A 27,529-nucleotide genomic window follows, 5' to 3' on the forward strand; every position below is an offset into this window, starting at 1 on the left:
AATAAATGAGGCCCCCAAAGGTTTTGGTTAAAATATGGTTAGCTAGGCATGCTCTCACACACTCATACACACAGTTTCTCATTTTGCAAAAACATTCAGCTGAATAGCTCATGTTTTGTCGTTGGCCAGCAGGCTGCCCCTCAGGTTGACTGGTTAATGATCACTAAACTCTCTCTAGACCGCCGAATGAAGCTCATTCCTACCGTGCCGCAGCTGCAAGGAGGTTCTTGGCATTTGCCGCCCCTGGATCAACGGAGAGGGACTTGGCGGCCAACAGCAGCTTGCTGGATGCCATAGAGATGTTCTTCAGGTTGCCAACCACCTGGATCTGGTCATCTTTGGACTATGGAAACAAAAGACGGCAGCTCAGTCTGCAGTCAAACTATGTTGTTCTTCAACTTTATTTCAGCAGAAAAATGTGCAGTATTCTTTGAATACAGGTTATATTTTATGGTTACAAAATTTAAAGGGATAGGTTACCTAAAAATATCACTACCCTCATTTCATTTTAAACCCATATGACTGACTTACTTCTAAAGATCACAAAAGATGTTTTTAATAACATACTCGTCACTTTTCTATGGAGGCTTGTTTCTGCCACGGAATACAAACAAAGGTAATTTCGACTTTTTTATTTCACAATTCTAACTTTACTTCTTGCAATTCTGTTATAAACTTAGAATTTTAAGACGTAAACTCAGAATTGTGAGGAAAAACAGTAAAAACTGCAAAATGTAAACTTGCTTGTAATACTTTTCCATGCAAGTATAAACGGGGAAGCTTTCAAACTTCAAAAAGGATGCAAAATACCATAAAAGTATCATAAAAGTGGTCCATACGGCTTACTTAAGCAACATATTTCCCGTCTTCTGTAGACATATGACAGCTTTGTGTGCAGAACAGACCGAAACAGGTGGTAAACCATTGTCTGCCTTTCAAGGCATTGTAGGCCTACTGAATATTAATTATATGATTCCACATAATTAATATTCATGATCCAAGTTGATTCACTGTACAAAAATCAAAAGTTGAGAAGGCAACCAGCTTCAGGACATTTTAGAGCTTTTTCAGCTTGTTTTTGTAGTAGATTTTTGAGTTTTCTCAACTTTTTGTTGTATAAACTGAAAACAACAAGTTGAGAAAACTCAAATCTCCTGATAAAGTTGAGAAGGCAACCAGCTTCAGGACATTTTAGAGCTTTTTCAGCTTGTTTTTGTAGTAGATTTTTGAGTTTTTCTCAACTTTTTGTTGTATAAACTGAAAACAACAAGTTGAGAAAACTCAAATCTCCTGAAGCTGGTTGCCTTAAACTTTTACGTTTTCCCAACCTTTGATTTTTTACAGTGTTTGCTTTTCTAATTTTGCCCTTAAAAAGAGCAAACCGTGGCTCTTATTTTACATATCATTTCGATGGGCATTAGTCTCAAAGAGCTAGACTATCTGCTGATAGCTTCTGGCCTGTTCTGTCCAGCCAGACCTCTGTGTCCCGCACTATCCCTCAGTCATCCTTTAACGGGCATTTCATGCTCCATCAACCCCTCTGCTCACCTATCTCTCCAAATGAATCAACAAAACATGCAGAACCAGAACATCATCAAAGATTTCATTAGGGTGGAGCATCTTCATGCTCTCTGAAACAATTATGTGCCTGAGTGAATTAGATGTGAGGCGCTAATTAACAAATGAATCATTTTAGAAAATGTGAACGCCATTTGTTTTTTCTCTTTGGTTAGTTGTTTAACATATATACTGTGTATACTACCTTTCAAAAGTTACTGTATTTTTAAACATAAATGCAGCCTTGGTGAGCATACGTAACTACTTTCAAAAACATCTTACATCTTTTGAACAATAGTATACATGTGTACATGAAAAATTTTCATTATTGTTATTTCAACAAAATGCAAAATGTTGTGCAAAGCAACAAATTCAAGGATTTTGGACCTAATCTAGCTGTTTAATAAACCTGGCATTGTGTATTATGAATATTGTTAGCTCTTTGAAGAGTTGTTTGGTTCCTCTTTTGTAAGTCGCTTTAGATAAAAGCATCTGCTAAATGCATAAATGTAAATGGACCAATGAGATTTCTCTGTGGGCGGAGCATGTTAAGAACGATCTCTCAGCTCTAAGAGGGTGCTGAAACTGTACCTGAGTGTGTCCGGCCATCTCGATGCCAGCATCTAAAAACTCGTCAAAGTCTTGGCTGAACTTCCCGGAAGCCACAGCCAGCTGGCTGCTGCTCCCACGTGTAGACTGCACCACATCTCCGGCTGAATGATTGAGCTCCGCTGCCGTGTGGTTCAGGTCAGTCTGGGCCTCTTGGAAGGATTTGGAGCATGGAGGAAACTGGAAAAAGTTAGGGTTGATCACTGTTGGGCCTCATTCATGAAACATGATCAGATGGAATTTCTGTGAACAGCATTTATAAATTGCAACAATTTATGTAATAACATTTTTCGGATAATTTACACAGTTTTATGTTTAGACTCACTAGTAGCTACACAGAACCGACAAAAAAACGTACATTTTCCACAAGCAATTTTTTACTGGCTTCGCCAATGCTCCTGAGAGCCATGTCCACATCCTTCTGTCCAGGTAAGCAGTTCACACAGTTATTCAGAGAGTGAGAGACAGCCTTCGCCACCTGAAAAACACCAACAAACACGCACATTCCCACCAATAACTCTACAAAAGCCCGGAGAGATGCGGCGTGAATCTAAAATTCAAATCAGCCCCTCGGCACAACAGAGAAATCTGTGTCCCTAATTTATGCCACTGTCACAGACATATGCCAAGCAATATGTTTGCATCCCAAAGGAACCTGTGTGAATCAGGAGGCACGCTGGTGCCTTCCAGAAAAAGGGTGCGCCGAGAAACAGAGAGACAATAGAAAATAGCTCAGTTTATTGGAGATAATTGCCAAGAGGGAGCTGATGGGAGATTGATCTGGTTTTAACACAGTAGCTGAAGAAGACAAAAACTATTCTGGCCTCATATAAAGATGAATAAATACTTTTTTTTTGGATAACTATGCAACCAAACTTCTATTTTAGCTTCTACTTGTCATTGAATACATGTTCTCGCAGATGGGTGGACATCTGTCGTTATTTGCGTGTTGTTTAATGGTGGAATGCATGTAATGTGCGTCGTTCTACCTGTGCTAATCTCTGCTGGCTCTCTGCATCACCAGGGCACACTAGGGCTTGGTGGGCTTCGTGGATTAGCATGGCCGAGCCCTCCATCACGTGACAGGCAGAGTCCAGCATGGCCGCTGCAGCTTGGGGCTCCACGGTACTCGCTGCCACTCCCCTCGCGGCCTGGGCCAACGTCCTCAGAGCTTGAGCGGTTTCCCTTGCTGCCACTCCTGCCGCAAACACACACACACACAAATATAAGCAATTGAAAATATATATTATAACTGGTATATGGACCAGGACGATTAATTGGACATTTTTTGGCATTCTGAGGTTACATCTATCACAGTAATCTAACAATATAATCATCAGACCAATTAATTGGCCAATATTTGCAATTTTGAGATTATATTTATTACAATGATCTACCGATATAACAGACCGATTAATTGGCCAATATTTGGCATTCTTAGATTATATCTATCACAGTGGTCTACCAATATAATCATCAGACTGATTAATCAACCACTATTTGCCATTTTGAGATTATATCTATTACAATGATCTACCAATATAACAGTCAGACTTTTGTATTCAGACTGATTATTTGTACGATATTTTGCATTCTGAGATTAAATCACTGTGATCTACCAATAAAACAGATTTAGTAATTAGAGAGCATTTGACAATTTGATATTATATCCATCACAGGGATCTACTGATATAACAGTCAGACCAATTAACTGGACAATATTTGAGATTCTGCTATTATATCTATTACAGTGATATACCGATATAACAGCTAGACCGAATAATCGGATAATATTTGCAATATTTCTGAGATTATATCAGTGATCAACCAATATATTAACAAGACTATTCTTGGTATTCTGAGATTATATTTATTTTAGCAATTGGGCAATTTATCACCAATTAATCAGTCAATATACATCAACCAGACTGAATGATTTTGAGATTATATTTATCATAGTGATTGACCAATATATTGGCCAGTCTGATTAATCTGCATAAATTTGCCATTTAATATTATATCTTTCTAGCATATTGATCGACCAATATATCAGCCAATATTTAACACTGTGACATTATATCTATCTCAGTGATTAGCTGATTTATTGACTAGAGTGATAAGTCATTGAATTTGGCAATTATTGGCTGATTAATCTGCCAGTATCTGACATTATGAGATTATTTTGATCATAATGATCAACCAATATATTGATCAGATCATTTAATCTATGATATCTGTCATTAGGAGATTATAATTATCAGTGTTCTGATAAACTGGGCAGACTACACTGATATCTAGCAATCTGAGAATATATTTATCATAGCAATCGAACAATATATAACTGGACAATAGTTGGAAAATATTTGGCATTCTGAGATTATATCTATCAGTTATTGACCGATATATCGGCCAGATAATAAATTATATTTGACATTCTGATATTATATTTACCATAGCGATCAAAGGATATATCACTCTGAACAATTAATCAGCTGATTTTTGATTGTATGAGATTCTGTGGTTGATGAGAGACCCTCCCACATGATTGTAAAGTGCTTTAGGTGTACAACAATACACAAAGCTTTATTTATGCATCATTCATTCATTCATATCTATTACAATAACTGACTGGACAAATCCGATTAATTGCCGATATTTGGCATTATATCGTTCTATCATTGTAAAAGACTGAGATTATCTGCATCATTTGATAACGATGTCTGCTTGGCCTAATTAATCTTCAGAGGGTTTGTTTTTAAAGAGAAAATGTGGCAAATAAATAGTTTTGCCAATTTGTATGATTTTTTTGGTTTCATTTTTGGATTCCATTATAGCATTATAAATGGCGTTCAACCACATTCTTCTCTTAATTATCAACACTGGTATCAGTCATCAAAAACACATTTATTTTTATTTTTACATTTACTGACCGACTGCAATAAACTGTAATGCAAAATGAGGGACATTTTTGAAGCACCCAGTCCAAATGTTTTGCTCCAAATAAAGTTTTATGCCTCATTTTGGCTCATGGTTGACTCAGAATGCCCCCGCTGTTCCAGTAAATGAGTGTGGAAAGAAAATAAGGCGCCATATGGGATCTGGCCTTTACTTATAGAACAGAAAGCAAAAAAAAAAAGGGAAGGGCCAATGCAGGCAAATTGCATCAAATTGCATTATCCAGCCAAGTAGAGCCCAATTGCTGATGGTATGTTAAATCTAGTGAAAATAAGATTAATGAGGGACGGGGGTTAGTTATACCCTTGGCTTGAGAAGCTGCAGGAGCCGGAGTGGAAGAGGGGGGATTTGTTCGAGCATGCCATTAAAATCTGTCTTCAGAAGCTCTCCTGAGAGCAACGATCCAGCCAGACAGAGTGAAAAATTGATGGGTGGTGCAGGTAAGTTACAGCATCGCTCTCCTCTCAGTTTTCATGCCGTTAATTTGGAAGAAGCAGCTTTGTTGGGAAAACTCAGCCAGCTTACAAGCATCTCGTAGATGCATGAAATATTAATCGTAGATGAATTTAGATATTTCTGCAAATGTCTCTGTTTTTGTTGCAAAAGATACTTGATAATAAAAACCTGGGTGATTAACTACTTTTTGTTTAGCTCAACTGGTAGAGAATTTCACTAGGGATGCCAAGGTCTTGGGTTCGATTATCTTGAATGCATTGTAAATTGCTTCAGGAGCGTTTATTTAAATTTGTATTCAAATAGTACATAATTCGTTTTAATGTTATTTACAAAAAACAAGACATGCTCATGGATCAACATTTGCTGTTTGTGTTCTACCAAACAATCAAGGACTTAACCCCAAATTCAAAGGGTAATGATGATTGGTTGATGGGATGTTAATCCAGGAATGTGTCCTACTTGTGTAAATCCTGTTGTTATACTGCACGTTTCATATTCAGGATAGATATATTCTCCTGAAATATTGTGTTTCATATGCTGAAAAGCAACATAAGTCATCTCACCAGTATAATGTTCGTTGCCCTGGGCGGCACAGGTCAATAACTGGGCCATGGAGGAGCCCACAGCTTTAGACGTACTTCCGAGATCCTGAGCGCACTTCTCCAACTACAGACACAAGTGTGAAGAAGTAACGGTGAGGACTACTGCTAACAAGTTTGATGATTTAGTTTTATGTGATAAATTTCACCTACCGATTCTCCAGGTAGCGGTTTGAGTTGTCCTTCCAGTGTGGCCATTTTAGCATCTTGCAGTTCACTCTTGAGAGTCTGAACAGCATTGAGAGCCGAGTCGATCTCCAGAGGACCACACGCCTCATGAGCCTATGAAACAATACACAAATATAACAAACAAACAAAAACATTTACAGCCAACTTTTGTGAAAAAAGCTCCATTGTCCATACACCTTAGACAGGGTAGTGCCATTTTCTATTTTTGACAGGACTGAACACAAAGCTCTGAGGGACTGAAGTGCAGTGCGTTTAGTGGATTCTACTGTTGTTTAACAATATATCAATTGTTCAGCTGATAAATGTCTTTCTGAAAAAAGTTAAAAGTAGTTAAAAACCTCATAAAACAGTTTTGAAAGTGAGTTGCGTAAAATTACGTCATCTAGGACCTTTATACAGTGCCATTGTTAAGACTGTAAGTCTATTTGTTTTCATCCTTGTTAATTTCAATATGGCGTCTAAGTCTATTATCAATAGTGTAGATATTCTTTCACAGCTTAAAACAATTTTAACGACTGTCTGTCGCACTCATGAAAAGTTCCTATTTGCACAGATTCCCACTGAAATTCAACTGTGAAAATGTGACCACACTTTAAATTTTGAGAAAACTATCATTTCTGTCCAAACTGTCCCTTTAAAACATGAGTAATGGAAGGATGAATCTCTACGCCTGATTATTATTACAATATGCTTCAGTATTTAAAGGTGTTTTGGATCTACTAGGAGGCAGTGAACTGTGGGCACCTTCTGTGCAGCTGTGCGCAGCTCTGCCAGGCAGGTGGCCAGGTTCTTGGCACACTGACCAAGTTGCATCGCAGCTGCCTGGTCAGTTACCGTCGGAACGGCCGCTTTAGCAGACGTCACCATTTTGCTTCCCGGCTGTTTGGAGACAGAAACAATGTGAGGATCATTTAAACGTCAAATCAGAGGCTGCTAAACAAACATAGAATGTGCGTTTTACCTGCAGGAAACTCTGGCTGGCGATGATAAGGGCGAGTTGGGCACCAAGATCTTCCGGGTAGGCCTGACTGCCCCTCATTCCCTGTACTAGTTGTGGGATATGGTCGGCCACTGCCTGAAGAGCATCCACAAATCCACAGTCGGAATAGTTTTATTCAAATTCAAAAATCCTGAACTAAACAGAACAGAACTACCCACAATACCTTGCAGCTGAACACGAGCTGCTGATGTGACATGGTGTTCTTATTGGATGCAGCTGCATTCTGGGCGGCGGCAATGGTTTGCGTAGCTGCGGCTGCGGCCTGCTTAGCTGCATTCTGTTCCAGACAAATAACAATAATGAATTACAGCTTCAATAATTACTAACACAGCAAATAACAAACGTGGAAACAGTGGCGGTCTATTACATCTGGTAGGGCTGCACAATTTGGAGAAGGAAAAAAAAAAACTAATAGCAATTTATTTTTTAAAATAAAAATCGTGATAAAAAAAAAAGTAGGACAGCACTATTTGACCAAAAACACTGTGAATATACTGTGAATATATATATAAATATGACAATTCAACAACAACAACAATAATAAATATATTGCTACAACTACTATTACTATGCTAAAAAATATTATTTTATATAAATACAAATATAAATATTTATTTAGTAATAATAATAGTATTATATAAATAAAAATAAGAAATATTATTGCTATATATAATAAAAATTATAATATTTTTTACAATACAGTTTAAATTATTTTTTCTTTATTTATTTATTAGGAATAATAACCACAAACTACTACTACTATTGCTAAATAAAAATAGTAAATAAAACTATTGTAATATTTCAATGTAAAATAAAAAAACAAGTATTTAAGAACATAATAATAATAATAATTTTATATTTAAACCAACTGTAAAATTACAATACCTAATTTCTTCATGTTCAGTGTATGCATTTGTTCAGTATATATATATATATATTTTTTTTTTTATATAATTAAATTGCAGTCTTTGCGACTTGATAATCACACTAAGCAATATTGCGATTTTGGTTTTATTTCAATTAACTGTGCTGCCCTAAACTTTGGCATCACTGTGCACCGGGTTAGATGTAGTGTTAACCATACAAAAACCTGACTGTTCTGAGTGAATTTCATTACAGGTTCAGCAAGGATTGTAGAGCATTTGGGATGTTTCTGGCGATGTCCATCATAAAAGGATTTTGCAAAATCCAGTGGCAGCATGCTACACTTTAGAAGTAAGAGCAAAAGAAGGCGAGCAACATGAAAAAGATTCTTTGTTTTATGAAAGAATATTCCATGTGTGAGGAAGGATGATAAATGGAAGAGACAGAAAAAAAGAACCTCAAGAACAAAGCCATTTTTGTTGATGTGAAGAGACCAAACAGAACCAGAACGCTGGATTCCACTGACTGAAACTGTCGGCCAATGGAAAAATACCCGCTATGGAAACTAGACTGCTACCACATACAGGCTGATAAAAAGCCACCTCTTCCTTGCTAATACAAGTTTTGACCTAAACAGACACAAAACTGGGGATGGATGCTGTTGAGCTTAAAAATGGGCTTGCACAGTAATCCATTTTTACATTTTATTAGCGTCCTCCATACCACTATAATTTAGTATGTTAAAACTGTGTGATTCAAGGCAGGATCAAACACAGAGCGGACACTGAACGGGAGGTGGCATAATACATGTCCTCACCTCCAGTCGGTGAATGAGTTTCTTTTTGATGGCATTCTGAGCGGCTGCGTTGGTGGCGACCCGTAACCCTTCAGCAGCCTCTCGCAGCCTCTGCTGCTGGTCTTCATTTTCTGGGTATGCAGCAGCACCCTGCACAAAAACAACACAGGTATTTGGTTAGTTTTATGTACCGTACCTACTTCTGTGAATTGGTTTTAATAGCAGTCTACATTACTGTATATGTGTTGTTAACATGCAACAATAGCTTGTTTTGGGTAATTTTTCTCATGGGCTATGTTCAGAATGGAAGCAAACTGCTTACTAAATATGTGCATTATATGCTCTACACTGCCTAATATTTTATAAAAAGGTTTAAATTAAAATAAGGTTAAAAAAAATGTAAAAAAAAATTCTGAATTGCGCTACATAAAGTTGCATTTTTTTCAGATACATAGTAATAAAAAATAAAGTTGCAATTATGTGTAATGTTCACAATTTGTCTCAATTACAAGATATCATAATTGAGTTCTACAATTTCTTCTACAATTACCCCATCAACTTCGGTCAGAAATCTTAGTGTAACCTTTGATGACCAGCTGACCTTCAAAGACCACATTGCAAAGACTGCTCGATCTTGCAGGTTTGCATTGCACAACATCAGAAAGATCAGGCCCTTTCTAACGGAGCATGTTGCACAACTTCTTGTCCAGGCCCTTGTCATTTCTAGGCTGGATTACAATGCTCTTCTGGCTGGACTTCCATCAAGCACAATCAAACCTCTACAAATGATTCAGAATGCAGCGGCACGACTCGTCTTCAATGAGCCCAAAAGAGCCCATGTTACACCTCTCTTTATCTCCTTGCACTGGCTACCGGTTGCGGCTCGCATCAAGTTCAAGACATTGTAAAAAAAAAAAAAAAAAAAAAAAAAAAAACAATTGTCTTTCCCTTTATTTATTCCTTCTCTTTCTAGGTTGTACTTATTTGAACAATGCCTAAAACTTGGTATTACAAGCACTTCCTGTGTCTGTTTGCCTCTTTAAGAAGAATCGCTTTATGTATCCCCCAATTGTAAGTCGCTTTGGATAAAAGCGTCTGCAAAATGACTAAATGTAAATATCGTCACTATTGTGAATGTTAAAGTCACAGTTATGAGATATAGTCACAATTATTAAAAATAAAACTACAATTACGAGATATAAAGTCACAATTATGAGATATAATCACAATTATGGGAAATAAAACCACAGTTGTGAGATATAAAGTCATAATTATGATATTTAATTACAATTATGGGAAATAAAAACACAATTGTGAGATATAGTCACAATTATTGGAAAAAACCCCCAAATAATTACGAGATATAAAGTCACAATTATGCGATACAGTCACAATTATTGGAAATAAAACCTCAATTGTGAGATATAAAGTCATAATTATGAAATATTGTTACCATTATGGGAAATAAACCACAATTATGGGAAATAAAACCACAATTGTGAGATATAAAGTCATAATTATGAAATATTGTTACGATTATGGGAAATAAAACCACAATTATGGGAAATAAAACCACAATTGTGAGATATAGTCACAATTATTGGAAATAAAACCACAATTACGAGATATAAAGTCACAATTATGAGATATTGTTACGATTATGGGAAATAAACCACAATTATGGGATTTAAAACCACAATTGTGAGATATAGTCACAATTATGAGATACAGTCAAAATTATGGGAAATAAAGGAACATTTGGGAGATGTAAGGGCGCAACTATGAGATACAGTCACAATAATGAAATAAAACATTACAATAATGAGAGAACGTCACAGATTTTTTTTTTTACTATGATGTGGAAATAGACTTTCAACTGACACTTTTGTTCCAAAAAATAATATGCTATATTGTTATTGAATAACCTCACTACATTGCATGTTTACAGTAGTTAGCAAATGGTATCCAGGTATCAAATCACAAATTAATACAGTTAATTAATCTAAATTTTTGTAAAAAATATCTCGTCTATGACTGTTCAATCATATAATAATCAAGAAAAAGACGTTTAAGCAGAGGCTGTGTTATATTTTGAATATAGTCATATATACCATAGTCATATATAAACACTGACAGTATACATAACTGCAAATTACTTTAAAAACTAGTAGCTAATATGCCATTTTGAAGCCTTGGTGTTTCTCTTTGTTCCACTTTATCTCCTTGTTTAATGGTTAAACAGAAAGTGAAAGGCAATTCTCAGAGGACAAAGTTGTCACAGATAAATCCCAGACTCGGTCAGCCCTGTGAAGGGAAATTTGTCAGCGACAGCAGAACTCTTAGCTACACCATCCGCACACTTACGGTGCATTACAAAACATTCAATGCAAAGAGGAATTAGGGGGTGTCTGCTCCATCTCTGTTACCAAGGAAACCGGTCTGTGGCTCATTCCTCCTCTTTACATTTGCAAATGGCAGTGATGTTGTGATTAATGTATCATGTATCAAATGTGCCTAACAAACCATAAGCCTGCACTTCATATGGCTGCATAAGAATCATATCCTGACCATTTATAATTCTCTGTGTTGCTGATGGGGATTGAAAATTGAATCTGTGGTCCATCTTATCACGAGTCGAATCTAAATGATGGCTCAAGGCTCTTTTAGGTATCAGAGATGAAGCAGTGATGAGGAGAAGCACATTACAGTGTGGCTGCTGATTCTGGGTCCTTCTGATTTTGGATATTAAAAAAACACAAAAAAAATGGAAACATACAAAATGACCTACAGCGAGCATTCTTTTTTACCCTTACAAAAAGATCTGTAGCAGTACCATAGTACAACGATGGTATCATGTTAAACATTTGATATAGTACTGAATGATTATATATTATGTTATTACCATGATATGGCAAGGCATTCCAAAGAGTAATATGTCCTAAAGCATGGAGCAGCCATGATACATGTTCAAAAAACATGGTATTACCATGCTGCACATACATACATAAATATACATACATGAACCTAAAACAAAAACCCCCAAAATAAAACAGAACATAAAACAAAAACTCCAAACAAAACTGAACCCCCCCCCCCCCCAAAAAAAAACCTCGAAACCCAAAAAACAAACAAAGTGAAACAAAAACACTATAACAAACTAAAAAACACAAAACACGCACACGGTCCGTGTACGTCTGTGTCCATTAGTTTTTAGTTTTTTAACCCAGAACGGAAATATGGAAAATGCGGTTTCTTCTTTAATGGCTCAAACACTGATGAATAGAATAAGCAGACACAAACTAATTTTCATTATTCAAAATTAGTATTTCATTAAAAATCGTAAAAAATATATAAAGCTTGTTTTTTAATGTATATAATGCTAAATTTAATTTCCACCTTTTTTTAGCATGTCTATACAGACGCTAGCGCCCTCTCGCGCTACTGACGTGGCTACCATAACTGCTTTATGAAAACCTTTAGCTTCGATATTTTTATGATCTTAAAGTGCCCTTATTATGCCCCCTATTATTTCTAAGGTTCCTAGTATTGTTTTGGGAGTCTCCTACAATAGGTTTACATGCATGCAAGGTCAAACAACCCTTTCGTTTCCTCAAAATATGCATTTAATATCACCTCATTTTCCAACGATTCTCAAACGATTTGTTCGAAGCAGTTCTAAGATTCAGTCTCTCTAAACCCCTCCTATGGTCGAGCCTCATTGATTATAACGGATTTTTGTGAGATCGCGATAAACTGAAATAAATGACAGCTTTATAATTATTATAGGGAGCGCAGAGTGCACTTTCTTGGCTAATTCATTCAGAATTTGAATACATTTTTCTTTTCATGAGGCTGTTGGACCAGTGACAGCTGCATGCTGTAAAGTTTTGGCAGTGACATCCGCATATAGACTGCGACCAAAATGGTCACATTTGTGACAATTTTTTGAGAATGTGCGAGTTCAAATTTGACGTGGTCGCATTTGTGCGAGTGCATGGTCTGCCCTGCTCCAAAGCGTCTGCTCCATACAGCGAGGCACACTGTAGCAGGAGTCAGATTTCACTGATCACGTGAAGAGAGGTGCTTTCAGTGCGAATGCTTCAGGTGTAGAGCCTGGTTTATAGGCTACTTGCCATGTCAGCACAAGCGCGAACGTGCGGAGATGGTCCTGACTGCAGAACACAAGATTCAGGGGGCGTGGTTGGATCCAGATCCAACTCCTCCCACCTTACGTATACCTAAACCTACCTGTCTCCACCCCCTGATCCCTAAACCTACCCGTCTCCACCCCTAAACCTACCCATCTCCACCCAATATGGATCCACATCTAAGGGGTGGAGATTGGTAGGTTTAGGGGTGGAGACGGGTAGGTTTAGGTATATGCATATGTAAGGTGGGAGGAGTTGGATCTGGAGCCAACCACGCCCCCTGGATCTTTTGATTCCTCACTGTTTGCCAAACATTCTGTAATTTATTAGTTAGTATATAATATAGCATGTGGAGCCATGCCTCATCTTATTCATTTTTGTTAATAAACATTATGTAAGCTAGTTTGTCATTATAGCCTACTGTTTTATTGTTGTTGTGCTTTTTAATTAAAAATAACAATGAATCAATCTTTTGTTTTAGTCTTATAAAGTGAAAGGTGTATAGATATAAGCAAAACAGACAATGATCTTTTCTTGTAAAATGTGACACCAAGATCGCGAATTCGAAAGTGAAAGCGTCCAAAGTCTGGCTTATAACACAGCAAAAGAGGAATTCCCGTTCACAAAATTCAAATCACAAATAATACTGATGAAAAAGAACGGGTTTAATGTTGAACACTCGTTACCATATAACTATAAACTATGATAAAGGTTCATCAGCATGCATCGATTAATGCCATGTTGTAGCAAAAAAAAAAAAAAAAAACTGCGACCAAATTATGTGCTCGTGCGACCAACTGAGAAACACGGACCGTGTACTTTTAGATCCATTAGTTTTTATTTTTTTAACCATGATGGAAAAAAAGAAAAAAAGAACGGTTGTTGTATTTTTAAATGCTATGTTGAAAACCAAAACTGAAATCTTTTAAGATTTTTGTTTATGACTTTCTGCACATATAATAAACATTTGAAAAATGCACAAATGAATACAGAAACATGTCGATTTACTAGTTTTCTTTGGCCAAATTAGAAGTAATGCTTCTCCTGCACGCAGTTGAGAACTAAAGCCATCTCTGGAACAATGCAAAGACCTAATACAAATATAATTTTAAAATAGACATTGCAGAATCCTGGGAGCTTTATCGTCATGAAATTATATATTGGGGTATAATTTTGTCATAATTTTGTGTGCTATCTGCGTCACGGTATTGGAGAGGACCATTCATGGTTGCTCAAAGTACATAGTCTACAGTACATCATGTTAGAGCATTACATGAGACTTTAATTTATAGGGCAAATATATACCAAATATAATATTTTTAATATATTTTATGTATAAATATATAAAATAATAATTTCTCCTACTTCTCCAGATACAGACAGGCCCGGTTCTAGAAACAATTCACTGAGGGTGCTTCTGAAATCAGTGAGGGTGCTCTAGCCTTAATGTACATCTATTTGGACATATTTTTGCCCTGTCTATTGTTATGGTTATTTAACAATTATATGCGCATGTCACTCTCGAAACCTTGCAGCGTGTAAGCAGTAACGGGTCCTCTTTGCACCATGAAAAACAAAACTTATTCAAATTCTGAATGGAAAGTGCGCAAAGAGTGCTCTCTTTATAATTATAAAGCTGTCACTTATTTCCGGAGAAACAATAATGTACAGTATGTGGAAAATAATGTGTTTTTTGAACCTTAAAACACATTTTAGGTTTTCAAATACACAAAATAATGTTCTTTTTAGCAGCATCATATGACCCCTTTAAAACAAACATTATTTACAAAATATAAAATTATTATTTGGTGGAAATTGTCATGGTACCTGTCAAAACAAACTATTTCATGGTATGAAATTATGGCATAATCAAGGTATTTTTTTATACTGTAAATGCTGAGTTAGTATCTTGCTCTAGTTTTCATACCTTTGCAGCTTCCACCATTCTGGCAGTGGCATCGGCCAACAGCTTGGCAGCCGCGAGTAGTTTCTTGGAATTATCCACATCGATTTCAGCCTCGGCGTCGGAGCGCATCGCATTCACCAAGTCCGAGGTGGCCTGGGCCAGAACCCGCGCCTGTCGTACCATTTCACCTGTAAATGTGAAAATAAATGTTATTTATAGTGGGCAGATTTTATGTTTCTTCAGAAACATCTACAGGCATATTCTTGGCTCCTTCCACAGTATATTCACTGTCCTTGACTGCAGACCGGAGGAGAAAAAAACCAACAGCCATTCCACGTTTCTTTGATGTGTGTGAATCTGGCTCCGCTGAAGCTGTTCTCTTTGAAAATCAATCTTTCTGCTTTCTCTCTGCATATCGCTTCAGGAACCGAAGTGCTCAAATGGTTGTGCACCCGTGTGACCTGTAGTACATCATTGATCAAGGGCCCTTTCAAAAGCGTGCCTACTCGTTTTCCATAAATGGACTCTGTATTTCCCGAACACCTACATAGATCCAGAAATACAAGCGTTGACAAGATTATCAAGGGAGAGAGGTGTGCTTAAGGGGTGTTTTACCTCTCGAAACGTAGGATGGATTCAGTGTGAAAATAGTAAGCTTGTTAAATCAACATGAAGCAGCATTCACCCATTTTACTTTCTCTATTTCAGAGTTAAATGACAAAAAAAAGAAAGAAGGCTGGACTTGATTTGATTCACTGCAAAATGAAAAGTAGGCTTTTAATAACAGAATGAAGTCAAACCTGAATGCAAGTTCGCAGCTGAATGTGGGCCACAACCTCACTTCTGAAATACCGCCACGTTTGAGGATGCTTTTTGACTGGGATGTGGAGACTGGAGGTCAGGTTCATCTTTGAGAACATCTCAATGTATTTAAACAGTAACACTTATTTTATAAATGCAGTGCATTTGCCATTATTTGCATTAAATCAGTGAATTAACAACAACAGTAGCCTAAAACAATGATTAAACAGCTGTTTGGTTGTTGGTTGCTGAAATTCTTTCATTTGGGGTTTACCAAAAAAGTATTTATTGATAGATTACTTAATATGTTTGGATAATTCTTTGTTCAAATGACAAATGTTTAGCTTAACAATAATAAAAAAAAGTAAATAAAATTGCAAAATGCAAATTTTGACTGCAAAATAACTTTAAATAAATAAAATGGCTTTAACAGCAATAATAATAATAATAATAATCATCAATAAAATGATTTACTGTATTTACAATAATATAAAGATATCATACTTTACATGTTAGAATTTTAAAAATGATTTAAATATAATTCAACAATTTAATTCATTCATTCAAATCCTGTACGAAAAATACTAAGGATTTAATTTAATACCTCTTAATATTCCAATTTTTATAACTGGATCAAAAAAAAACAACATTATATTTTCTGAATTTATTTTTAATGAATTTATTTTTGAGTGAATATTTTGTAAAAAGCATTTAAAATAAATATTTATATATAAATACTGTATATATTTATTATTTATTGTAGTCTAAATTATTAAGTTATTCAAAAAGCATAAATAAAATCATTTAATTTGGTTCTGCATATTGGCTAAAGAATTTTTTTTTTTAATCGTTCATAAAACAATATCTACCAATTGCCAATATTAAGTAATGTTAAGGTCGCATGGCTTGAGTGATGTCAGCAAAAAATTACATTTGTTTCAGCAAATTACTACATGAAGGGGTACAAAAAGTAAATTTTTTTCTTCTAAATAACTGATGAATCATGCACAATACAAACCATAATGTGTATTAAAGCAAACAGAGTCAATATTGATTTATTCTTGACTTTCAAGCTAAACAAATCTTTGATGATGATGATTTGTTGGCTCGGGTCGTTTATCATGTTCCATGTTTAACTTGAACAGTTGCAGTCAACCCCACCAGCAGCTTTTGCCATGTGTTTTCCTTTAAAAAGTTCAAAGACAGGGCGTGCGTGATTGAGAGCAGATCTGATGCTCTGTAGCGGTTTTATATGACATGTTTTCAACAACCTTGCGGGCGCAGAATCTTTTGAGGATTCTTTAGACTTACGGCCATAGCATAACAAACATCTTCAGTTTTGAAAACAGCCCAAAAACACAGCTCAGACCGCAGACAAAATAGAGACAAGATACAAAGGCTGAGCAAAGCTAGCAAGCTAAATATTTGTCAGCGCATTATATTGGAGAATTAATGTTGCTTATGGTTCACCTGAATTAGGACTGCAAGTGGGTGAGATGTTAGTGCACAATTGAGAGCTTCAAAATGAGGCCAGGAACAGCAAAAAAAAATGGTGCAATTCTGAATATGGACAAGCTAATCCTATTGTGTCACAGCACAGATATGCTTTGTCTGGACGATGTGCCTGAAAGATATTAAAGCTCTCTTGCATATTACTGTATGCTTATTTGACTTTGATTTCCATTTATTAAATAAATTCTCTGTAGCCTGGAATTGTTTTACATCCTGTGGTACAGACCCATCTATCGAATTTAGTGGCACTTTCCAAGGCGAAAATTGTGCTCATTTTTGTGGTTAGGGGATTTGAACAATCCCTTAACCCCAAGTAATAAACACTGGCGCATAATTCATCCTGCATTGTGCATGACAGCTCAAATTTTGCAGCTTGTTGAGGAGAGGTGTGCTATTACTTAATGTTCAACCATATGGTTTTGGTGGAGAACGCGGGCAAAGAAAACTATTAAATGACATTAGGTCGCATCTAGAGACCAGTCAGACTTGAAGGTGGGCACTTTTAATATTCAATTACCAATTGCCACAACAATTGGATGTAAAATTTTACAAAAGTTTTACAAATTATACAAAGATTGTATTTTTTAAAATTATTTTTTATTTTATTTATTAATACTTTTTATTTTATTAAACAATTACTTACAGTCATTAAATTATGTCATACGATACACTATTCAAAAGTTTGGTGTCAGTAAGGTTTTTATATATATAAACCTTAAATTTCTATTCATCAAACAATTTTGAAAAAATGTTTCACAAAAATATTAAGCAGCACCAATATTTTTTTTATCACTCAGATCCGGTTATAGTTTTTATTCATATTTGAATTTTTCTTTTTATATTTTTTTTATGTCTGCATATTTATTTATTTTTATTCCAGTTTAATTTGATTTTAGTACTTCAAGATAAATTAAATTAAAATGAGAAATACTGCCTTGGCAACTAGCTGAAAAAAAGAAAGAAAAGGTAACATTTATTTATTCCAAATAAAATGTTGCAATAAATAATAGAATAATAGAAAAAGTAATATTTTAGTTAACTATAATAACCCTGAGCAGCACAACTGTTTTCAACACTGATAACAATAAGAAATGTTTCTCTAGCAAAAAGTAGGCAAAGAAAACTATGGGTGCATCTCAATCAGTAAGGGCACTGATCAGGGAGTGGGCCATTTTAAGGGCTGTCTCAATCATGAAATCCTTCCAGTGCACTGGAACGTTCGCTCCCTGAAAAATCCCACATTGCAATAAATAATAGAATAATAGAAAAAGTAATATTTTAGTTAACTATAATAACCCTGAGCAGCACAACTGTTTTCAACACTGATAACAATAAGAAATGTTTCTCTAGCAAAAAGTAGGCAAAGAAAACTATGGGTGCATCTCAATCAGTAAGGGCACTGATCAGGGAGTGGGCCATTTTAAGGGCTGTCTCAATCATGAAATCCTTCCAGTGCACTGGAACGTTCGCTCCCTGAAAAATCCCACAATGCACCGCAAAAACTAGGGAGCATTGGAGCTCACTGTGCTGGAAATAACGTCACATTACTGAAGTGCGAAACATAAACCACACGAGCCAACTCGATAAATATAATGACACGCGATAGAAGATTTGAAAAGACAAAACGTTTTTTAGTATATTTCAACATAAACACACATCGCTAGACAGGTAATGAACACATCTAATTAACATTCATAATTAATATTCGGCTGAAATGTTGTAAGAACATGTAACAGGACGATGTGTTTAAAGAGAGTAAAAAATTAGATAAAAATTAGATTGGTCCTGCCTGTTAATTCCAGTGATGACGTTCTATTATTTTCTCCTTTGACGTTGTACGTAATCATGTCACTGGAATTTGAGTGATCACTGTCCCAACATGCAGTGAGTCAGGGAACTAACCAGTGACCGAATTAGTGTACACGATCTACTGATTCACGAGCTCAGGAGCTAGGGAGCTGATTGGGACGCACCCTATGAAATGCCATTTAAGGCTGTATCTAGAGATCAGTTAAACTTGGAGGTGGGCTTTTTTAATTTAACACCCCTAGCAACCCCACAAAACACCTTAGCAAACGCATTGCAATAATTCGGGCAAATTTTAGGAAACTATCAGTTCAGGACAGACTCACCAGCATCCCCCATTGAGGTGAAAATGTTCTCCGTTACGGTCATGATGGTGTCGGTGGCCTGGTCGTAGCGTCCGATCGGCTCGCCGCAGCTGGCATAGTGGCGTACGTGCTGCAGCAGGTCGCTGAGGGCCTGGCTGACTGCGCCAGCCGCCAAGTTCACCTGTCGGAGCAGCTCGCCCTCCTCTGAGGCGGCGTGACACGCCTTCACACAGCCCTCCACCGATCGCTCCACCAGACGGCCCGCCTCCACCAGCTGCTCCTGACACACCGGGGACGAGATGGTGGGGCTCACCACCTACGACAATCACACGTTCACCGAAACAGACGGAAGACATTGTGTTCAGAATAGCGACAGATTATTTTGGGCATCAAGTGTAAGGAAGTGTGTGTTTTTAGAGCTGAAAATGAAAATATGAACTCAGAACTGAAATAAGTGTCAGAAAACAACATGACACATTATAAAAAAGTAAAGTAAAATTAAATAGTGACCAACTGATGTATCGCTGATTAATCAGTCAGTATTTGATTGCAAGTCAGAGTTGCAAGTCTTTGATGGAATAAAGTCTGGAGTTTCTTATTCTAAATGATCAACAAACAACATTTGGTGCCTTATGTGCGGTTATCTTACAAAAACCTGTTCAAATTCATGTTTCGCAGATGTACTTCTTACTTTTTAAAACCTATCCAAATAGGATTTCTTCACTCAACCTGGGTAGATATTATGGAGCAAATTACATACTGTTTTTTTTAGTTAACTCAAGTGTTGAATACTATTACTGAAGCTACAATTCTTGTACATCTTCATTATAGATTGACACTTTTTTTTGCTGTTGAAATCCCATTCATGAAACCCAATTAATAAAATGTTGAAATATTAACAATAATCTTAATTAATGACTTCCTTTAATATATATACAGTATATATATATATATATATATATATATATTATATATATATATATATAAAAATAAATGTTATAGCCTATTTTTATATTATAAGATTACAAAAATACACTTTATATAATGTTAAAATTACATGTTTGTTTATTTGAAAATACACTAAAATATTATATTTGCAATATTATATTTTGCATTTTATTTTTCATTTCATGAAGTTTTTATGTGCATTTTGAGTCAATATTTTGCTTATTTTATTACTTTAAGCAAAAAGTGTAATATATTATCATTAAATTATGTTATACCATACACTACCATTCAGGTTTAAGATGAGTAAGATTTTTTAAAAGAAATTATTACTTTTATTCAGTAAAGATGCATTTAATTGATCAAAATTAAAGGCATTTAACATTAAAGAAATTTAAAATGTGACAAAAAAAATTATATTTCATATAAATGCTGCTCTTTAGAACTTCACATTCATAAAAGAACCCTAAAAACCCTAAGTTTCCACAAAAATACGAAGCAGCATCATGTGACACTGAAGACTGGGTTAATAATGCTGAAAATTCAGCTTTGATCACAGGAATAAATCATATTTTAAAACATATTAAAACAGAAAACAGTTATTTTAAGTTGTAAAAATATTTCACAATATTTCTGTTTTTTTTTATCAAATAAACGGAGCACAAGAGACTTCTTTTGAAAAACATTTAAAAATCTTACCGACCCCAAACACTAGCCACTCAGCTTTTCTGAAACTAACATCAACAAATAGATCCTTTTATCTCCAGACAGATGTTTTCTAGTGTATTCCAGAGATCTTTCAATAAATACAAGTTTAAAGGTCAACTCCTCAACAAACTCTGAAAAGTACCTTTGTACAGGCCACCAGCTGTGAGGTGGAGAGCGCGCACTGCGTGGCGGCGGTAATGACTCGGTTCTGCAGCGCCGTGTCCTCGGCCACCTGTGCCACGTTCTTGGCTTTCAGCACCAGCATGGCGGCGGCATTAGCTACGGCTTTAGCCAGGTTCATCATAATGTCCTGAAACATATTCGTCATCAGAGCAACACACTGTGAGGCAACCTGGCCCAGACTAATGAATGAAATAAACGCAAGGATAGAGCTTAACAGAATAAAATAGAGGGCAATAAAAGGCTCTCAGAGGCTAACTGACTGTGACAGCATCAGCTGAACCACTCTAAATCAAATTTTACGTGTCGAAAATGGGCGCTAAAGTGTTTACAACAAGAGAAAACTGCTTTGCCAAGAAATAATGAGACGAGAAGCATGTGATTGGCTGAGGGATTTGACATGAGCCAATCAGTGAATGCAGGCAAACAAAAGAGCAGATCAAGACACATGCACGAAAAATTCAAGACAGATGTATATTTCCAGATATATCTGGAAAGCATCTGCTGTGTACAAACATCTTTAAGATGTCAGTAACATACATTCTAAATGATAAACTTCTTAAAAACATTTTCTAAATGTCTATTTGATGTCTGACAGGAAACGTCTTAGAGACTTGAGCAAACACTGTAAAAAATATGTTACCCAGATGCAAAAACGCACATCAAACAGACGTTTCTATATATTCTGTAATAAACTTAAAAATACTGTTTTAATACCTACAACCAATGACAACAAGTTTTGTCAATAGTTTTATATTGTACTAAAAATAAAATAAAAAAATAAAAAAATAATTATATATATATATATATATATATATATATATATAAAAAATAAAAAAATATATATGCTGAATATATATACTATTATTACTATTACATATATATATAGTAATAGTATATACATAGTATATTTATATACTGTATATTAGGGGTGTAACGGTACACAGATGTCACGGTTCAATACGATTTCGGTACAACAGGGGGGAAAAATTAAAATCTACTATGCTCGGTTTCTTTTAATTTATTTTGAACAGACAGTAGTAAAAATTAAAAAAATTTCCACCTAGACGTGAAAATACTAAATATTATTACATTGTTATATATATAAAATTTGCAGTACATACAAGGAATAAATTATTGAAATATATTTGATTTAGTTTACAGATAAACAAGAGAAAAAAAAACAGTGCGACACGTAACGTAGCCTATATACGCTGAGTTTCAGTTCATTTTTGTGGCAAGCTTAATTTGTTCACAGAAAGGAAACTCAAATGGCAGAAAGCGACATCCTATTTGTTTTCTTTATTTTACAAAAGCACAATGTTTTGTTTTCATTGCGAGTGTACACCAATAAAAGCAGACCTTTATACAGTGACGCATTATTAATAAGACAATAAGTGTTTAAAGTTGATTCTGCTGGTATAAGGAAACGGTTGTAGTGATCGCGTCGGAGCATTGCTAACGTGACAGCGCAGTTGGTACTTTATCAAAATAAAATACAGGGAACCAAACATCAGCGCGCGCGCCTCTGTGTCACCGTTGGAACGCGACTGAAGTACAAAGCCTATAATTTACATAATAAATAATAGTTTAGCATTCAGATACGTTACATCGCAAATATGGAAATATAATGGTATATTTGGATTTGTGCCGAATGAGAGAGGTAGGATACATGAGCACAAAGCTCCATTTCGCAAACAATTGAGTGGCACAAGCCTTTAAAGTATACTCCTTTGTCAGTCTGTGAGAGACGCGCGTATTCAGAATCAGCACATGGTCACTTGTCTAGTGGGCTTTGTTTTCAAGTGCACAACTCATGGCATTCGCTGTTCTGCTGGTGGCCGGTTATCAAACAGCATTGCATTGTTGCGTAAATTGCCTGTATTCGTTGTAAGGCTTCATGCACCGAACCGAGATGTCCCTACCGTGACAGTTTGGTACGAATAAATGTATCGTTCCACCCCTACATTATATATATATATATATATAAAATAAAAAATATAATAGTATATATATATATATATATATGTAAATGATTATACATTTGCACAAATAACTTTGCTTTAAAATTTTCATTTGATGACAATTTAGATTTTTTGCAATCCATTTCAATTTTATGACTGCATTCTCTGTTCAAATAATAATTTCTGTTTAAATCACCACACACTTTTAAATACAGCATATATTGTATAAAAAAGATTTACATTTATTTTTTACTCATTACTTTCCCTCATTTTGGGACGAATTAATGGTTGCTGAAAATTCAGCTTTGCCATCACATTAATAAATTACTCTTTAAAATATACTTCCTAATATGACTGTTTTTCCAGTATAATTTTCTTTTTGTATTAATGTATCCTTGGTGAGCATGAGAGACTTGCAAAAACAATGACGGGGGGACAGCCCGTTCAACACTACTTTCAATGTATGGAAAATGGCCGCATGAACATTCCTCAGAACCTCTCTTTTTGTGAAGAAAGCAAGTCATACAGGTTCGGAACAACATAAGGATGAAGTATATCCTTCTTTGCAATTTTCATATACATTTTTGCTTTGAAGTTTGAAATGCTGTAAATGGGAAAAATACTTCTGCATTCACTACTGTGCTCTATTCCAGAAAGAAAGACGCACCTGGAATCTCTCGTCAGTTTCTCCTTCTCCCATTTGTTTCAAAAGATCTCCGCTGGCCTGGCCGATGCTGCCCGCCGCCGTCAACACCGTTTGTCTGGGCTGTGGGGTGATATTGGCACATAAGAAATGACCTTCGTATTGCCACCGCAACGTCTCAAAACGCAAACGCACGGCTAATCACATCCTGTCCATCCGCTCTGCACCCCACTACAATTACCCTGTCTAGCACAAGCCAAACAAGTAAACAGATTGGGACTGCGCTCTGCAAACCAGGATGGAAAAACACAGCTTAATGAGTTCATTATCAAATCCGCCTGTAAACAGCAGTGCGTTATTGGCGGATTAGATGTGATGGGGTCGAGGGGCTTGCGTGTTTGCATTCGTCACCTCTCCAGAAGCTGGTTCCACGGCTCTGAGCAGGTCAGAAACGGCTCCTGTGAGGCTCCGGGCCGCCCCCATTAGATTCTGCCCGCTGCCCACCTCGTCCTCCATCAGAGCCGCCAGGAGCTTCACCCCTTTGGACATCTCGGTCAGGTTGGAGGAGATGGTGGTGATGGCGCAGCCCACAGCGGTGTAATCTGTGTTTGTAGGGTCACCTGGAAGAGAGATGGACAAAGAGTGAGAGATTTAAAGTTAGAGTTCACTTAAAAACAGAAACACACTGTCAGTAATTATTCACATATTCTGGAAATGATGGTGGCGGAAATGAAATGTTTGTTATATTTCTGAATTAAAAAGGCTCTTTTGTCTGGCTAAGAATAATTACAAATATTATTAAAATATAACATATAAATAAAATGAAAGATTTCTATTATTTTGTGTCTCAAATATACACAATTAAACCATGTTTAAATCATAATTTCTGCATAACTTGTCAAGTGCTGTTACTGTTAACTGAAACAAACGATTAAAAATAATTTCCAGTAATTGAAATAAAACTGAAACAAAATAAAATGTTACTATTAGATGAAAAAAATGATCTAAAACAAAAATGAGAAATCTTGTCTTCTCAAATAACTGAAATAAACAAGTTTAAGTACTAAAATTGCTTAAACTAAAAACAAACAAATTTTTTTTTAACAATTAAAATAAAAACTGAGAATATAAAATTAAATTAATTCAATTGAATCATAATTTCGCACTAGATAGATAGATAGATAGATAGACAGAGAGGTAGATAGATAGATAGACAGAGAGATAGGCAGATAGATAGATAGATACACAGACAGACAGAGAGATAGATAGACAGATAGATAGAGATAGACAGAGAGATAGGCAGATAGATAGATAGGTAGATAGATGGGATTTGATGTCTGACAGGAAACGTCTTAGAGACTTGAGCAAACACTGTAAAAAATATGTTACCCAGATGCAAAAACGCACATCAAACAGACGTTTCTATATATTCTGTAATAAACTTAAAAATACTGTTTTAATACCTACAACCAATGACAACAAGTTTTGTCAATAGTTTTATATTGTACTAAAAATAAAATAAAAAAATAAAAAAATAATTATATATATATATATATATATATATATATATATAAAAAATAAAAAAATATATATGCTGAATATATATACTATTATTACTATTACATATATATATAGTAATAGTATATACATAGTATATTTATATACTGTATATTAGGGGTGTAACGGTACACAGATGTCACGGTTCAATACGATTTCGGTACAACAGGGGGGAAAAATTAAAATCTACTATGCTCGGTTTCTTTTAATTTATTTTGAACAGACAGTAGTAAAAATTAAAAAAATTTCCACCTAGACGTGAAAATACTAAATATTATTACATTGTTATATATATAAAATTTGCAGTACATACAAGGAATAAATTATTGAAATATATTTGATTTAGTTTACAGATAAACAAGAGAAAAAAAAACAGTACGACACGTAACGTAGCCTATATACGCTGAGTTTCAGTTCATTTTTGTGGCAAGCTTAATTTGTTCAAGAAAGGAAACTCAAATGGCAGAAAGCGACATCCTATTTGTTTTCTTTATTTTACAAAAGCACAATGTTTTGTTTTCATTGCGAGTGTACACCAATAAAAGCAGACCTTTATACAGTGACGCATTATTAATAAGACAATAAGTGTTTAAAGTTGATTCTGCTGGTATAAGGAAACGGTTGTAGTGATCGCGTCGGTGCACCCGCACACACACGCACACAAAACACATCAGTTCCAGCATTGCTAACGTGACAGCGCAGTTGGTACTTTATCAAAATAAAATACAGGGAACCAAACATCAGCGCGCGCGCCTCTGTGTCACCGTTGGAACGCGACTGAAGTACAAAGCCTATAATTTACATAATAAATAATAGTTTAGCATTCAGATACGTTACATCGCAAATATGGAAATATAATGGTATATTTGGATTTGTGCCGAATGAGAGAGGTAGGATACATGAGCACAAAGCTCCATTTCGCAAACAATTGAGTGGCACAAGCCTTTAAAGTATACTCCTTTGTCAGTCTGTGAGAGACGTGCGTATTCAGAATCAGCACATGGTCACTTGTCTAGTGGGCTTTGTTTTCAAGTGCACAACTCATGGCATTCGCTGTTCTGCTGGTGGCCGGTTATCAAACAGCATTGCATTGTTGCGTAAATTGCCTGTATTCGTTGTAAGGCTTCATGCACCGAACCGAGATGTCCCTACCGTGACAGTTTGGTACGAATAAATGTATCGTTCCACCCCTACATTATATATATATATATATATAAAATAAAAAATATAATAGTATATATATATATATATATATGTAAATGATTATACATTTGCACAAATAACTTTGCTTTAAAATTTTCATTTGATGACAATTTAGATTTTTTGCAATCCATTTCAATTTTATGACTGCATTCTCTGTTCAAATAATAATTTCTGTTTAAATCACCACACACTTTTAAATACAGCATATATTGTATAAAAAAGATTTACATTTATTTTTTACTCATTACTTTCCCTCATTTTGGGACGAATTAATGGTTGCTGAAAATTCAGCTTTGCCATCACATTAATAAATTACTCTTTAAAATATACTTCCTAATATGACTGTTTTTCCAGTATAATTTTCTTTTTGTATTAATGTATCCTTGGTGAGCATGAGAGACTTGCAAAAACAATGACGGGGGGACAGCCCGTTCAACACTACTTTCAATGTACGGAAAATGGCCGCATGAACATTCCTCAGAACCTCTCTTTTTGTGAAGAAAGCAAGTCATACAGGTTCGGAACAACATAAGGATGAAGTATATCCTTCTTTGCAATTTTCATATACATTTTTGCTTTGAAGTTTGAAATGCTGTAAATGGGAAAAATACTTCTGCATTCACTACTGTGCTCTATTCCAGAAAGAAAGACGCACCTGGAATCTCTCGTCAGTTTCTCCTTCTCCCATTTGTTTCAAAAGATCTCCGCTGGCCTGGCCGATGCTGCCCGCCGCCGTCAACACCGTTTGTCTGGGCTGTGGGGTGATATTGGCACATAAGAAATGACCTTCGTATTGCCACCACAACGTCTCAAAACGCAAACGCAC

General features: G+C 35.6%; 1 protein-coding gene across 1 annotated transcript in view; it reads right to left on the bottom strand.

Annotated features, from left to right (window-relative positions):
* The window catches only part of tln2b (talin 2b), a 171,725-nt gene that overhangs the window by 34,492 nt on the left and 109,704 nt on the right, over positions 1-27,529 (bottom strand). Inside the window, exons 17-33 of the mRNA XM_016277766.1 lie at positions 27,359-27,457; positions 24,647-24,719; positions 24,355-24,563; positions 23,968-24,066; positions 21,299-21,466; positions 19,525-19,819; positions 15,101-15,267; positions 9,047-9,175; positions 7,529-7,642; positions 7,327-7,440; positions 7,110-7,244; positions 6,330-6,458; positions 6,141-6,243; positions 3,156-3,364; positions 2,525-2,644; positions 2,149-2,346; positions 204-343 (exon numbers count right to left, since the gene is read on the bottom strand). Of these exons, the coding sequence (XP_016133252.1) occupies positions 204-343; positions 2,149-2,346; positions 2,525-2,644; positions 3,156-3,364; positions 6,141-6,243; positions 6,330-6,458; positions 7,110-7,244; positions 7,327-7,440; positions 7,529-7,642; positions 9,047-9,175; positions 15,101-15,267; positions 19,525-19,819; positions 21,299-21,466; positions 23,968-24,066; positions 24,355-24,563; positions 24,647-24,719; positions 27,359-27,457 (2,501 nt within the window). The remainder of the gene's footprint in view (positions 1-203; positions 344-2,148; positions 2,347-2,524; positions 2,645-3,155; positions 3,365-6,140; positions 6,244-6,329; positions 6,459-7,109; positions 7,245-7,326; positions 7,441-7,528; positions 7,643-9,046; positions 9,176-15,100; positions 15,268-19,524; positions 19,820-21,298; positions 21,467-23,967; positions 24,067-24,354; positions 24,564-24,646; positions 24,720-27,358; positions 27,458-27,529) is intronic.

The sequence above is a fragment of the Sinocyclocheilus grahami genome, unplaced genomic scaffold (assembly GCF_001515645.1).
Source record: "Sinocyclocheilus grahami isolate Dianchi unplaced genomic scaffold, SAMN03320097.WGS_v1.1 scaffold115.1, whole genome shotgun sequence".
In the NCBI taxonomy this organism is placed as follows: domain Eukaryota; kingdom Metazoa; phylum Chordata; class Actinopteri; order Cypriniformes; family Cyprinidae; genus Sinocyclocheilus; species Sinocyclocheilus grahami.